The sequence below is a fragment of the Passer montanus genome, unplaced genomic scaffold (genome assembly GCF_014805655.1).
Source record: "Passer montanus isolate IOZ18808 unplaced genomic scaffold, ASM1480565v1 scaffold100, whole genome shotgun sequence".
NCBI lineage: Eukaryota > Metazoa > Chordata > Aves > Passeriformes > Passeridae > Passer > Passer montanus.
Window position 1 is genome coordinate 87,182 of NW_024356506.1, and position 15,091 is coordinate 102,272.

At 50.1% G+C, this 15,091-nt stretch overlaps 1 protein-coding gene across 2 annotated transcripts in view; it reads left to right on the top strand.

The window, feature by feature from the left end:
* Positions 1-1,009: 1,009 nt before the first annotated feature.
* Positions 1,010-15,091, top strand: part of ZC3H3 (zinc finger CCCH-type containing 3) — a 133,199-nt gene continuing 119,117 nt past the window's right edge. Inside the window, exons 1-3 of one of the 2 annotated variants that reach the window (XM_039714195.1) lie at positions 1,010-1,087; positions 9,371-10,667; positions 12,257-12,450. In XM_039714195.1, coding sequence (XP_039570129.1) covers positions 9,394-10,667; positions 12,257-12,450 — 1,468 coding nt within the window. In that variant the 5' untranslated portion in view covers positions 1,010-1,087; positions 9,371-9,393. Of the gene's footprint in view, positions 1,088-7,871; positions 7,969-9,370; positions 10,668-12,256; positions 12,451-15,091 lie in introns of those variants that run through there. The other variant, XM_039714186.1, reaches the window with a different exon arrangement.

The following is a 15,091-nucleotide window of genomic DNA, read 5'->3' on the forward strand; positions in this document are numbered from 1 at the left end:
AGGGGTTTGGAATTGGATGCCCTTCAAAAATCCCTTCCAATCCAAGTTATTTTGTGATTCCATGACTCCAGTGGGGCTTGGAGCAGGTTTGCACCACCTGGCAGTGGCTCAATGAGGACTGGGATTTTTAGGATTTTACCCCTATGAGGACTGGAGTTCAAGAGAGAGAAGAGATCTCCATCTTTCCACTGGCTGCCTGCAAATCTCCACTTTTCCAAAAAACCTGGGGACACACAGGATGGAAAGGAGATCGTGAAGGGATTTTATTTCCCTTGCTTTATCCATGAATTAACTTCTGTTTCCCTCCCTTCTCTGGAGCAGAATAAGCTTTTGTTCAGGGCAATAAGCTGCAGAGATAGTGGCTGCCTGTGTTTATGTTTCCCATTTCCAGGCAAATCCCATTTCAGAGCCCCCTGAACGCCAGGCTGGGAACTGAACATCCCGATCGGAGCGAACTGCGGTGGATGGAGGATCTGAACAGAAGATTGTTTTTCCACATGGGGCTGAGCAGCCGGGGTTTGGCTTCTGATGTCCATCCAAAACACGTGGGTGGGGAAGGAATGCTCTGTTTTCAGTCAGCAATGGAATCACTGGTTTAATTTTAGCCTCTCCGGAGCAGAGCTTGAAGAAAGGAGTTCCCAGAGCAAAGCGCCCTACGGAGGCTGGAAGGGGAAGAGGAGCTGGAGTCTCCATGTGGCTCCCGGGAATAGTGGTGTGCCCCCAGACTGGTGCTGCTGAGCCCCAGAAATTCATGGTTCTTCTTAAAAACCTGGATGTGACTCATCTGTGCAGGGCAGGAGAAGCATTGGGACATCGCGGAGCTGTTGGGAGGACAAGGAGAAGCCATGGATGTGCCGAGCTCCATCAAAAGGTGTCCCACAAGGAGAAGCCATGGATGTGCCAAGCTCCATGATTCTTCTTAAAAACCTGGATGTGACTCATCTGTGCAGGGCAGGAGAAGCATTGGGACATCGCGGAGCTGTTGGGAGGACAAGGATGTGCCGAGCTCCATCAAAGGTGCCCCACCAATACACAGGGAGCTTCAGTGGATGAAATGTCAGGAAAAATTGGTCCCGGGAGGAATCAAGTAAGTTGTATCCCTTTTGTGACTTTTGGATGTGCATTGATCTCTGTTTTGCTGAGTGGTGCTGCCCACAGAACTCCAAAGAACCAGCTGGGAGAGGAATCAGGTAAAAAAACCAAAACAGGACAGTCTCAAAAATTCACCTTCCTCTTCCTGAACATCCTTCCCTCTCATCCAGGGCTTGCAAAGAAGCATCTGATGCCACTTTCCCCTCAGCTTTTCCAGCTAAAGCCACAGCTCAGATTGTCAGGAAGTTTGCTTCCCCTCTCTTTGGTGCTGCTGTGAAATTTCCTGAACCCAAAAGGATTTGCAAATGTTTTTCAACAGAAACGCTGGAGCGGCAGGTCCTGCAAGGTGGGAATTTTGCAATGGCAGCTGGTGGTGTAACTGCATTAAATTGGGATAAAACCAGATCCCTGGATGGCCACATGCTCCTGGAAGAGCTCTCCTGGACAATGCTGAACATCCAAACCATATTCCTAATCCAAATATTTGCAGTTGGCAGTGTATGGATTTTTTTTTCTCAGCCTTTCCAAGCAGGGAAAAGTCCAAGGCCTGAGCACTTGGGGAGCAAAGTCCTCTCCCCTTCACGGCTGAAGTTGGATCAATACAGATGTTTTCACATGAACAAATATTTTTGGGAATTCTGCCATGGTTTTCTGGTGGATTGAATCTATCCTTTGGAATTGGCAAAGGAAAAGCCATGATTCCATTGCCAGGATATGGTGGAGTCATATCAGAATGATGGAATGGTTTGGGTGGGAAGGGACCTTCAAATTCATCCAGTTCCATCCCTTGCCATGGGCAGGGACACCTTCCATGATCCCAGGGTGCTCCAACCATCATCCAACCTGGCCTTGGACACTTCCAGGGATGGGACAGCCACAGCTCCTCTGGGAATTCCCTCCCAGCCTCTCACCACCCTCACAGGGAGGAATTTCTTCCCAATATCCCATCTATCCCTGTCCTCTGGCAGTAGGAGGCCATTCCCTGTGTCCTGGCACTTCAGGTCCTTATCCCAAGTCCCTCTCCATCTCTACTGGAGCCTCTTCAGGCACTGGAAGGGGCTCTGAGGTCTCCCTGGATCCTTCCCTTCTCCAGGCTGGACATTCCCAGCTCTTCCCAGCCTGGCTCCAGAGCAGAGGGGCTCCATCCCTTGGAGCATCTCCATGGCCTCCTCTGGATTTGTTCCAGCATCTCCAGGTCCTTCTGCTGTTGGGGACCCCAGAGCTGGGTCCTGTGAGTCCCTGTGGTTTCCTTTCCTCACTCAGTAAAGGAATCTCATTTTGCCGTGGGATGTCACAGCCCCCACGATCCCATTCCCACAGAGTGGAGGATTTAGGATATTTTTGGATTAATTGATTTGTAGTCGAGGTTTTTGATCCATGGAATTGATCCAGGTTTTTGGTCCTTCTACCTCGATGGAATTGCCAAATGAGGCATCCTGGATTCAGTGGGTGAACAAAGAGGAGAAAGAAGAGGATTTGCTCTCTGTGCCCACCTGAAATACCTTGGAAAATAATTCCTGCTGGGAATGACAATGACATGGAAGCACAGAGACCATCCCTCTGGTTTCTCCCTTTCCCAAGCACGTGGATTCAGGTCTGTGCGCAGGTCCTGCCTTGGCAGTGCCACCAGAGGCAAGAAACATCCCCAAAAACCAGACACCACCACAAAAAGCCAGCACCCACTCGATAAATGACAGCAGCTTTTCCTTGCTGCTCCTGCAGCCATTTCTTCTCCTGTTCCTGACATTTTCCTCTCTGTTTTCCATCTAATCCAGGAGATATCTCCTTCCCTTGAGCCTCGCTCTGGAGTCTTGCTGTTATCAGCAGAAAAATGTGAGTCAAGAGTTTGTTTGCCCTTGGGAAGCACTTTTTTCCCCCACTCCTGGCTGAAGTTAAAATAGGAAAAACATTTTGTAGAAGAAGCAAATTTCTTCAGTGGTAGAAAATTGCTGAGCTCCTCTCGGAGATGGGGCTGTGTCCATGGATTTCTGTAGGAATGGAAGGAAGGGTTTTTAGTAGGGACAGGATGAGGGGTGATGGATTTAGACAGCAGGGAGAGGTTGAGATTGGAGATAAAAACGAAATTGTTCACTGTGAGGATGGTGAGAGGCTGGATCGGGCTGCTCAGGGAAGTTTTGGATGCTCCATCCCTGGAAATGTTGAGAGGAAAAAGTGGGAGAAGTGAAAGGAGAAAGAGAAAAAGATAAGGAGAAGGAAAAGGAGGGTGGGGAGGAAGAGGAGGAGAGAAAGATGGGAAGGAGAAATAAGGAAAAGGAAAAGGAAAAGGAAAAGGAAAAGGAAAAAGAAAAGGAAAAGGAAAAGTCCTGCATCCAGATCACATCCCATTATCCATGCCCTGGATGGTGCTGGCACAGCAGGGAATGGGTCACTCACCTCCAGACTCCTCCCAATCCTTCAGCAAAAGGATTCAGGGAACAACCACCGACCTTGGGACTACACAGGTTTTAAACCTTCACTCTCTTGATTTTCCACTTCCTCCTGGATTCTCTCCCATTTTTTTACACTTTAATTAAGGCATCTCCCTGAAACCTTGACACAATGATCCCAGAGACTCACAAGTGCTGGAAGACATTCCAGGAAAGCTGTGGCTGCCCCCATCCCTGGAATTGTTCCAGGCCAGGTTGGACAGGGCTTGGAGCAGCCTGGGATAGTGGAAGGTGCCCGTGCCCATGGAAAGGGGTGGAATTCCATGACTCTGAAGGTCCCTTCCAATCCAAACCATTCCATGATTCCATGATGTCCCACACATGCTGTTCCTGCAAATGGATCCCTGGCAGTGCTGGGTGTTTCAGGATCCAGGGATCCTCTGGCACAGTTGTCACTGGATCTGCACTGGGATAATGTTTTAGGACATTGAGAAGATTTATTTTGGGGCTGAATGAGGTAATTTAATTCTTCTTCCCTGTGTTCCCTTCCCTGGGATGTTTACTCATGCTCAAAACCCTGCATTTGCTTTTTTTTATTATTTTTTTTTCTTTTCCCTCTTTAAAAAAAAAAAAAATTAGACTTCCAAAGTGTCATAGAAACTTAGTGCTGTGAATTAAAAGTGCCATGAATTCTTTTTGGATATGCTGCTCGTGACAGGAATGGGCTGAAAAGCCAGGAAAAAAAAAAAAGTTTATTTTAATATTTTAACATCCTCGTCTGTCCTTTGCCCTCTGCACAAATCCCAGGGGAGATTTCTGCCAGCTGCTTGTCCCGAGGCAGGATGCTCCTCTCTATTCCCTGGAGAAGATCCAGTTGGTGCTTAAAGTGCTGCTTCTCCTCCTCTGGATACCCTCATCCCAAAGCTTTCCCGATGGAAAACATCCCAGGATGACCCCAAGTGGCCCAAGATCCTCCAAACTTTGCATTTTCTCCTTATAAATTTTGGCATAAATTGGTAAAACAGCTTTGAGTTCGCCTTTTCCCGAGGTTGGATTTTGTGGGAGTGGTGGATCCACGGCTTCCCTGGGTTAAAAATGAGCTTTTCCTCCACGTGTGCTGAATTAATTTCAATTCAGAGCAGCTCGTTCCCAGCTCTTTTATGCAAAGCACTCAACTCCCCGTGCCAGCACAAGGGAGGGAAGGAGCAGCTGGGAGTGGAGGAGGATTTTTTTTGGCACAAGTGCCAATTCCTGTCAGTTTAAAGCCATTATGAAACTCTGGGTGGGATTTGGGATCTATTGAAGCTGATCTGAGGCCGCCCAAAGGGAGGAGATCTGTCATTCCTGCCTGCCTGGTTCCCAGCCTGTTCCCATGTGTGCAAAACTTGGAAAAAAAGAGAGGATTTGGGGTATTTTTAGCAGTTTTTGGGTCACACTCCCTAAATTCTTTGCATTTTGAAGCCTTTTCTCACAAAATAGTTTATCCCAACAAGCTGGTTCTTCCCAAATTCCACTTTAAAATGCCACAAAACACCAAAAATAATTTACTAAATCTCCCTTTCCAAGCAGGGAAATCGTGGGCTCATCCCAGAGATGTGATTTGATCAGAGCTGGGACAGGCAGAACTCCCTGGCTGCATTGGGAAGTGAGATATCCCAAGGGACAGTGTCTGTTTTAAAGGATTTGAGGTTGATAATGGGTTGCTTTTCCAAATGTTCCATCCTGGTGTTGTGTTGCTCCAGCTCCTTGGCTCGGCTTTTTGTTCCCTGAATAATTTTAGGCTGGAGTTTTATCTCCTTTACACACTTGAGGCTCTGCTGCTCTTTATTTAAGGGGTTTATTCCCTTGAGGAAAAATTGAATTATTTGGAAAACAAGCTCCTTAAGGATTTTCTTCACTTTCACAGTAAATTTAAAGTTTTGGGACCGGTTTTCCTGTGAAACATTTTAAAAATGACAGCCAAAGTGTGGGAAATAGGGAATCACGAGGCTGATGGGTGGAATTAACATTTCCTTGCTGGAGATTTTCCTTTGGATCACCACGAAAATCTCCCCCTCGTGCCTGGCTGTGGGAGGACACTGGTGATGGGAGAGGGGACAGGGATGGAGACAGGGACAGAGGCTTGGGACAGCTGGGAGAGCTGGATGAGGCTGGAAAGAGGACAGGGAACAGGAGTCAGGGAATGGGAACAGCCAGGGCTGGGGACAGCTGGACCAAATTTACCTCAATGCAGGAGATCCCAGAATCCTGGAATGGTTTGTGTTGGAAGAAACCTTGAAGATCATCCCATTCCAATCCCTCCCATGGGCAGGGACACCTTCCACCATCCCAGGCTGCTCCAAGCCCTGTCCAACCTGGCCTTGGGGATTTCCAGGCATGGGGCAGCCACAGCTTCTCTGGGAATTCCATTCCAGGATCTCACCATCCTCCCAGGGAAGAATGTTTTCCAAAATTTCATTTAACCCTGTCTTTTGTCAGTTTGAAGCCATTCCCTGTGTCCTGTCCCTCCATCCCTTGTCCCAAGTCCCTCTCCAGTTCTCCTGGAGTCCCTTTAGGCACTGGAAAGGGCTCTGAGGTCTTCCTGGAGCTTTCTGTTTTCCAGGCTGTACATTCCCATCTCTCCCAACCTGGCTCCAAGGTTCCCAGTTTCCAAGTAGATAAATTGTGTTTCACACGTGTTGGTAATTGCAGTCTTAGTGAAGCCTCAGGAGCTGCAGATGTGGAGAAAGGAGAGAAGAAGAAACTTGGGATAAAATATCACCCAAACCCCAACAGAACATGGAACCAAAGGACCAGGGAAAGGTGGAGGAACAACAAAGGTTAGGAGAGGGAAAAAACAGCTTCCCCTTTTCTGTGTGGAACTGTAAATAATTCCAGGATTTTGGCTCAGTTTGTGGAACAGGCTCTTGCACACTGTGTGGAAGAACCTTTTTTGGGGACAACAGTCATAGGAGAAATGCTGCAGCCATCTGATCATTGGAGATGGGAATAGCTGGGCCAGGCTGGGATGGGGACAGGAGAAATGGGGACAACTGGGCCAGGCTGGGATGGGGATTGGAGAAATGGGGACAGCTGGGCCAGGATGGGATAGGGTTTGGAGAAATGGGGACAACTGGACCAGGCTGGGATGGGGACAGGAGAAAAGGGGACAACTGGGCCAGGCTGGGATGGGGACAGGAGAAAAGGGGACAACTGGGCCAGGCTGGGATGGGGACAGGAGAAAAGGGGACAACTGGGCCAGGCTGGGATGGGGACAGGAGAAAAGGGGACAACTGGGCCAGGCTGGGATGGGGACAGGAGAAATGGGGACAGCTGGACCAGGCTGGGATGGTGTTATAAATGAGAAGCTTGACTTGGCCAAATACTCAAGCAGCAATCAATTTATTAATTAATATGGTGAAGCATGAGCAATACAGTGCTGGGCACAGCGGGGGAAATTTTCCCTCCAACTGCATGCCGATAGTTGGGGCTTACAGGTATTTATAGGGGTAATCAAAAGCTTTCTCAGGAGTTTATATTCCCAATTTTTACGTCAAAATTCTGTACACTAGTGTGATTTAGTTTTTCCCAGGATGTATCCCAGAAAGGAGTATCCCCAGATGGTGGGGTCCAGCTTCCAAAAGAAGAAATAAGTCTCCCAGCTGGTGAGGTCCAGGGTCCAGATGCAGGTTCACCTTTTAATTGCAAGGACTATAAATGTCATAACAGTGATGTCCAGCTTCCCTTGGTCGAAACTATCAGTCCTTGAGTTGATGTTCATCTTCCTTGCTCAAGTTGCTTTTCACAGTTTTGTTAAGGTGTCGAGATAAGCATGTTTCCTTTTTATATATTCTAAAGCTATAGTTTCAAAGATTCTTACTACAAGCAATATTCTAAAATTATACTTCAAAAGTTTATTATTGCAAAACTCTTTAAGGCTTAGCTACAAGCAGAAAGTTCCTGTCAAACAGCAACATTCTTAAAGCTTTAATTCGAATGCTTCTGAATCAACTTAAGACTTATAAAGGTTAATTTTGAACAGAGGACAGGTTCAAAAGCCTTCTTCCATGCTTTACTTCCTCAGTTATTTATTAGAATTGTCTTTATAACTGTCCCACTGTCGGTTTCCACACATATCACAATCACAGATACACACGTTGCCCGTATGTACCCTGACACGAAACACAGCTTGGTATTTCACAGGGACAGGGGAAATGGGGACAGCCGGAGCAGGCTGAGATGGTAATAGGGGACAACCGGGCACAACCAGGCCGGGCTGGGTTAGGCCCAGGCCCAGGCCTAGGCCCAGGCCCAGTTTAGGCCGCGCTGTCCAGGCCCCGTTGCCAGGCAACGGCGGCGGGCGTCACGTGACCGCTCAGGAGCGCTCACGTGGGTCCGTTGGCGTCGGGCGGCGCCGGTTGATGACGTCACGGCGCCGCGGGGCCGTGCGGGAGCGCTGCGGGAATGGAGGAACGGGAGCGGCTGTGCCGGGAGATCCGAGCGCTCCAGGGTGCGGGAATTGGGGAAAATCGGGAATGGGAGAGGCTGTGCCGGGAGATCCGAGCTCTCCAGGGTGTGAAGGGATCGGGAGAACACCGGGAAACGAGGGGAACAGGGAAAAAAAGGAGGGAGAGACAAGGAAAAGAGGCCGGGATTGGGAAGCAGGGAGCGGCTGGGAGCAATGGGAGAGGATCTGGAGGAGGGATAAGGGGAAATCTGGGCATCCTGGGGGGCTTTGCAGCGTTTTAAGGGAATGTTGGGAATGTGAGGTGGGACAGGGACGGGTTGTGGTGGGATCTGGGGAGTTTTTGGTTGGGGAGGGACGAGGTGGGGAAGGGAAGTTGGATTTTAAGTGCTGGGGGATTTTGGGATCCCCACACCAGGGAATTCCCACAGTGCTGCTCTTGGAACCCTCCTGGCTTTGGGAAGGGGCTTTTCCCTGTCCCACAGCCCCGGGCTGGGAGCACAGAGGTGGGATGTGGATCCCTGTGCCCTTCCCAAGCTCTGGAAAGCACCAGGGATTATTTTAGCACCAAATCCCTCTGTTTTTTATCCTTCGGAGTAAATTTTCCCTGTTAGTGAGGCCGCAGCCTCCGCTCAGGACTTGGGATTTGCCTCTCCAGGAGCTCCTGGGTGGGGGAATGGTGAGAGGGAGGAAAACAATCCTTGATTTTCCATGAGGAATGTGCTGACTCAGCTCTCCTGGCAGCACCGTGACCCCGGTGAAGGAAAAACTCTGCCTGAAACACCAGGCTCCAAATTCCTTCGGGAATCACTCACGGGAAAGGTTTTCTGAAGACTGAGGCTGGACAAGGGCAGAAATTCCCAAAATAACAGGGGTGTTGGCTTCCAGAGGGACACAGCAGCAGAACCTTGGAATGTCCTTGTTGCTGCTTTGAAAGGAAGCAAGGAAGGGAATTTGGGAAGGGTCTGGAGCACCAGGAGCAGCTGAGGGAGCTGGAGGGCTCATCCTGGAGAAAAGGAGGCTCAGAGGGAACCTTCTGGCTCCCTAAAATTCCCTGACAGGAGGGTGGAGTTCAGGTGGGATCAGGATCTGCCGGGATGCAGGGAATGGCTTCCCACGGCCAGAATGCAGGGATAGATGGGATTTCAGGAAGGAATTCTTTCTTGTGAGCTTGGGGTGGAATTCCCAGAGAAGCTGTGGCTGCCCCTGGATCCCTGGAAGTGTCCAAGGCCAAATTGTGGCCAGGAAGTGGAGCCAGATGTTCCTGAATGTCCCTTCCAACCCAAACCACTCCTGGACTCTGCGATTCCATGACTTTTCCTTCCACCCTGGCTCACCATCCGAAACCCGGGCCATGGTGTAATTCCAGCAGAAGGAAGAGCAGCTCCGTGTTGCTCTGAGATTCCCACGGGATCGGGGAGTGAGCGCTCTTCCTTCTCTCCCGCAGGTCTCATCAACAGCCACAGGAACATGCACGGGAATGTCCCACATCCAGCGCCGCCGGCTGCTCCGAGGTGGAACAACCCCCGCCAGCCTGGCTACGCCAGGAGAGGAGCCTTTTCCAGCAGGTACTCCCAGCAGGCTCCCAGGAATTTCCACCCGCGCCAGGCTCACTCCTGGAGGAAAAAATACTCCCTGGACAACCGGCTGCCGGGATCGGGGTATGATGTCGGAAGCGGTTCCGGCAGTTCCCAGGGTTTTGGGAACCTTGGGGAGGGCCAGGCTGCTGAGGCACCGGAATCGTTCCCGGAGAGACACGTGGACTTCACCACGGATGGGAACATCGTTGTGGATATCCAGGTGCCACAAAGGGCTGGCCAGGAAAACGCGGGTCCTTACGGCGATTTTTCCAGGCGGGATGCGGCTCCTTCGGCGGATGGAAACGCCCAGAAATCTCTTCTCCAGGAAGAAGAGAGAAGACCTTCCCTATCCATTTCCTTCAGTTCCACCTCGAGGACTGTGTGCCTGCCTGGCAGCGGAGCCGGGAGCTCCTTTTCCGCCTCTGGAAGCACCAGTGAAAGCGCCGTGGCGCTGAAGTCGGAGCCGCAAAAACCTTTGGAATTCCCAGGTCAGGAGCCAGCCCAGCACTTGGTACGGATCAAGGCAGAACCACTCTCTCCAGGGCAGCCGAGTGCTGAGGATGCTTCCCTACATCCTAAACTCTTTGGGAATGCCGAGATGCTGTCTCGACCTGCTCAGGCTGGGGTGGCTCTGGTGAAGGGCAGATTTCCCGTAATTCCCAAAGCTCCCGCTGTCCAAAAAGCTGCCTCGGCACCCATCTCCAGCAAATCTCAGAAGTTCAGGAAAAACAACTACACCTGGGTGGCAAACCCTGGGAAAAGCTCTCGGATTGTGAAGAGGTGGGCGAGCCCTCGAGCCGAAAATTCCAGGAAGGGCATTGCAGGAGCAGACAAAGGTGCTAAAATCTCCCCCAAAGCGGATTTGGGAGCGAAGATGAAGAAACTGGGATTGCAGTCCAAGCTGGGGGTTTCTCCCAGTAAATATAAATGGAAAGCCTCCAGCTTGCAGGCTTTGCCTTCCACTTCCAAGTCAGCATTCCAGTGGAGATCCGAGGACCAGAGGAAGGCTCCAACCCCAAATATCCCTGGCACCGTCTGTGTCCCGCCGGCTCCGAGTGCGGCGTCCGTTGTTCCCGGTGGGATGAAATCCTTTGGAGAGGCTGCACTGTCCAGCTACAAAGTGAAGAGTCGGACAAAAATCATCAAGAGGAAAGGGAATGTGGGGTGAGTTGTTGGTTTGGATTTTGTGTCCCCGGGTTTCGTGTCAGGTTGTGGCTGTGGGAGAAATTCCGGTGAGGGTTGTTGTGTGCTGGAGGGTTTATGGAATCGTGGAGTGGGTTGGGCTGGAAGACCTTAAAAATCATGGAATTCCACATCCCTGCTATGAACAGGGACACCTTCCACTGTCCCAGGCTGCTCCAAGCCCTGTCCAACCTGGGTTGGACACTTCAGGGATGGGGCAGCCACAGCTTCTCTGAGAATTCCATTCCAGGGCATCAGCACCTTCCCAGGGGAGAATTCCTTCTCAATATCCCATCTATCCCTGTCCTCTGGCAGCAGGAAGCCATTCCCTGTGTCCTGGCACTCCATCCCTTGTCCCAAGTCCCTCTCCAGCTTTCTTGGAGCTCCTTTAGGCCTTGAAAGGGGCTGTGAGGTCTCCCTGGATCCTTCTTTTCACCAGGCTGAGCATTCCCATCTCTCCCAGCCTGGCTCCATGCCTTGGAGCATCTCCATGGCCTCCTGTGGATTTGCTCCAGCAGTTCCATGTCCTCCTGATGTTGGGCGATCCAGAGCTGGATCCTGTGAATCCCTGTGCTCGCTTCCTCACTCAGCAAAGGAAGCTTTTGCATTTTCCTTGATTTAATTTCAAATTCTTGTAATTGTTGTGTTGATTCCTGCTGCTGTTTCCCACATCCCAGCAGGTTTCCCTCCTTGCCTTGCCCTCCTGCTCTGCCTGGAAAACTACCAGCGGGTGGGTTGTGCTAGGAAAATCATTCTGGAGAAGCTGGGAATGTTTGGGATTTTTTGGCTGCTCAGGGAGACCTCCCACACGTTGGTAAATTCCAGCAGAACCAGGGATCATCCCCCTGTGCTGGGCATGGCTGGGGCTCCTCAGATCCTGGCGGGAGGATATTGAGGATCTGGAGCATGTCCAGAGTTAGGAATGGAGGTGAGGAAGGGTCTGGAGCACCAGGAGCCAGCTGAGGGAGCTCAGCCTGGAGAGAGGGAGGCTGAGGGGGGACGTTGTGGCTCCCTAAATTCCCTGACAGGAGGGTGAAGTCAGGAGGGATCAGGATCTTCCAGGGAACAAGGGAAAGGGCGTGAGAAAACAGCCTCAAACTGCTCCACAGGAGGTTTAGTTTGGATATTGGGAAAATTTCTTTTTTTAAAGGGTGGGCAGGCATTGGGAATTCCCATCCCTGGGGAGATTTAAGATCCCTGTGAATGTGGAACTTGGGGATATGGTGGTGTCCTTGCCACTGCTGGCAAATGCTTGGATTTGACGATCTCAGAGGTTTTTTCCAGCCTAAACCATTCCATGATCCCATGATTCAATCCCTCACATCTGTTGAGCAGAAGGCAGTGAGTAAGTTTGGCTGTCAAACACCTCATTCTCCATCTGTTCTTGCCAGGAATTCCTCACATTTTTCCCGTTTCCTTGGAATTTTCTCTTCAGAGCTTCTCCTCTCCCCTCTCAGCCAGAGGAGAATCCTGGTGGGATTTGACTCCTCTTGGAGCCCTGGAGAAGATCACCAGGAGCATTTTGGTCACTTCCCTACTCCCTCCTAACCGTGTGATGTTCCCTTTCCCAGTTCCCCCACGGATAAGAAGAACATCTCCCCCACCACAGCTCTGAAGAGTCGCTTCCACCTCCGGAGGAGAAATTCCACGCGGGGAAAACCTTCGGCGACGGCGAAGCGCTCCTCGCCCCGGGGCCTGGTGCAGATTTCCAAGCACCGGCTCTGCCGGATGCCGGCGACCAGGACACAGGCAGCCACCAAGGAAGGTAGGGATGGGCATTCCAAGGGTTCACTGGACTCATTCCGAGGGTTCTTGGATTTGGGAATGTGTTGCTGAGTCCTCCTGGAAGTGTCATTGGTCCTGGGGCAAACACCGAGGAGGAGTTTGACTGCATAGCTGTGTTGTCCTTTTGGCATCTCCACAGAAAAAAAAAAACAACCTGTTTCCTGCTTTTCCTGGGGTTTCCCTGGATTTTCAGGAAGGTTTTCCAAGGAGGAAGAGGTTGGCAGAGGAAGGAGTGCACAAATCTCTCACCTGTATCCCAGTGTGGTGTCCAGTTTTGGATCTAATTTGCTTAAAACACCAGACTTTAGTGGAATACTGAATCCATCGTGTTTGGGAACAGGGAATTTGCATCCATGTCCTGCTGCCTTAGAGCAGAACTCAGAGTGGCACCTCCACGTGTCTGGAATGTTGTTGGGATGTTGGTGACTCCAAGTCTTGTTCTTCTGTTCCCTAGGGATATTTTGTGGCTAAAAGGCTTCCCCCACCTGGGATTCAGTTGTTTCAGATGGATGTGAGGCATGTTTTCCCTGTGAAACTCCCTGTGGGAATTGCTGGAGCTGGGAGAGGGGTTTGGATCAGATGTAGCTGGGATTTGTCTCCAGTTGTATTTTGGGATTATTTGGTGTTCAAACAGCTCCGTTGAGATGTTGTTGAGTTTTCCTGGGTGAGGGATTTTGGACAAGGGATGGAGTGCCAGGACAAGGGAGAATGGCTTCCCACTGCCAGAGGGCAAGGTTAGATGGGAAATTGGAAAGGAATTCTTCCCTGGGAGGGTGGTAAGGCCCTGAATGGAATTCCCAGAGAAGCCGTGGCTGCCCCTGGATCCCTGGAAGTATCCATGACCAGCTGGGATGGGGCTTGGAGCAACCTGGGATAGTGGAAGGTGTCCCTGTTCATAGCCGGGGTGTGGAATTCCATGATCTTTGAGTTCTTCCAACCCAAATTATTCCATGATTCCATAAAAAATCAAAAAGCTCTGGAGACATGGAGCAATTTGGGATTGCTACAGCATTTTAACCTTGGAGGGAATTGAGGCAGTGATGATTCCAGGGATATCAGCTTGTTTGGAATCCCAGTTCCTTGATTAAAGGGAATGTTCCCACACTGAAATCTTGATTTTTTAACTGGATAGGGATGAGAAAATAAAGCAGGAATGTGGTTTTGCTCCAGGCTTTGGGAATTTTGCAAATAAAAAAGGTTGGAGAGTCGAAGGAAAAAAAAGGGAGCGGGTCTGGAAGTGACCCTGGGAGAGCAGGAAGTTCTTTCCCCCCTCCAAAAGTGGATCCAATTATCCAGCCTTTCCTGGCAGGTGCTTCTCTGTGTGGCACCTTCTCCTTTGCAGAGAAATTCAGGAAGATCCTGGATTTCCTTGAAATGAAATTCAGTGAATTTTGGATTTGCTCCATTTGATTAAAATTGACTTTTTTGATTTGAATCCTTTTGTACTTCAAGATTTTTCTTGGAGAGCTTCAATCCCAGGCAGAGAGTTTACAGCTTCAAGTGTTGGAATATTCTTAAAAAGCTTGGAAAAGTTGGAATGCTGTGGAATTATTCCAGGGCTGTTCCACTGTGTGCTCCAGGACTCCTGTGTGGTTTTTTTTTTTTTCCTCCCCAGGTTTAGTAGGAAAAGATTATTGGGTGGTGGATGGAGCAGGGATATTCCCAAGTCTGGGAGATCCTGGATGGTCACAGGGATTGGGACAACTCCCATGCTCCCTGTAAATGTATAATTATGGATGTGGTGCCGGTGTCTTCTGGTTCCACAGGGAGCTGGGAATAAGAGAAGTCTTGTGGGTTCAGTTCCTGGCTACCAGGTTATCCAAGAGGTTTTGGGAAGGTTGTTTTGGTTTCTTTAGGGGCAAAGTGTGGATATTAATCCCATCAAAAATATTGTGGATATTATTCACCACAAAGTGGTGGAATTTCCAGTCTTTTCCATTTCTCCTTGGACAGGTGTTAGGGAAGTAAATGGGGCTACTGGTATGCACTGGGGGCACAGTGGGATAGGAATGGAGCAGGGAGGTGGATCCATTTCTGGAGGGAAATGCTCCCAACTTCCTGCACGGCAGCGTGGCTGGAAAAGCTGGATCAGCCCCTTCCGTCCCCACGGATGTGGGGCCTGTGGTGACACAGCCTGGCTGGATTCCTGTTTGTCCTGTTCCACGGGATTTTGGGATCTGTGGCACAGCTCTGTGGGCTGTGCAAAGACATTGCTCCTGCTTTTCCCAAGTGCTGGTCTGTCTCCTGACTTTCCAATTCCCTTCTTGGACCCAAATGGATCTGTTTGGTCTCATCAGCAGGGAAGCTCTTCCAGACGTTGCTGAGTCTTGAACTGGGATTGGTGTTTCCCACTCTGTCCACTTCCCTCTGTGGGAATTGCTTTTATTTAGGGATCAGAGATCCAATAGGAAGTGGCAGATTGGCAGGAATTTTCTTGGGATTATTGGGCTGTTCTATGAGAGATCCACCTGCAGTTCTTATGGATTAATTCCAAAATAGTTGATTAAGTGGGATGTTTAATAACAGCTCAGTTATTGGAGTGTGTCCCAAATGGAAGTTTTTCCAATGGGATGGTGGAGCAGGGAGAAAGTTCCAGGTCAGGCTGCCTCCCTCGCCTCTGG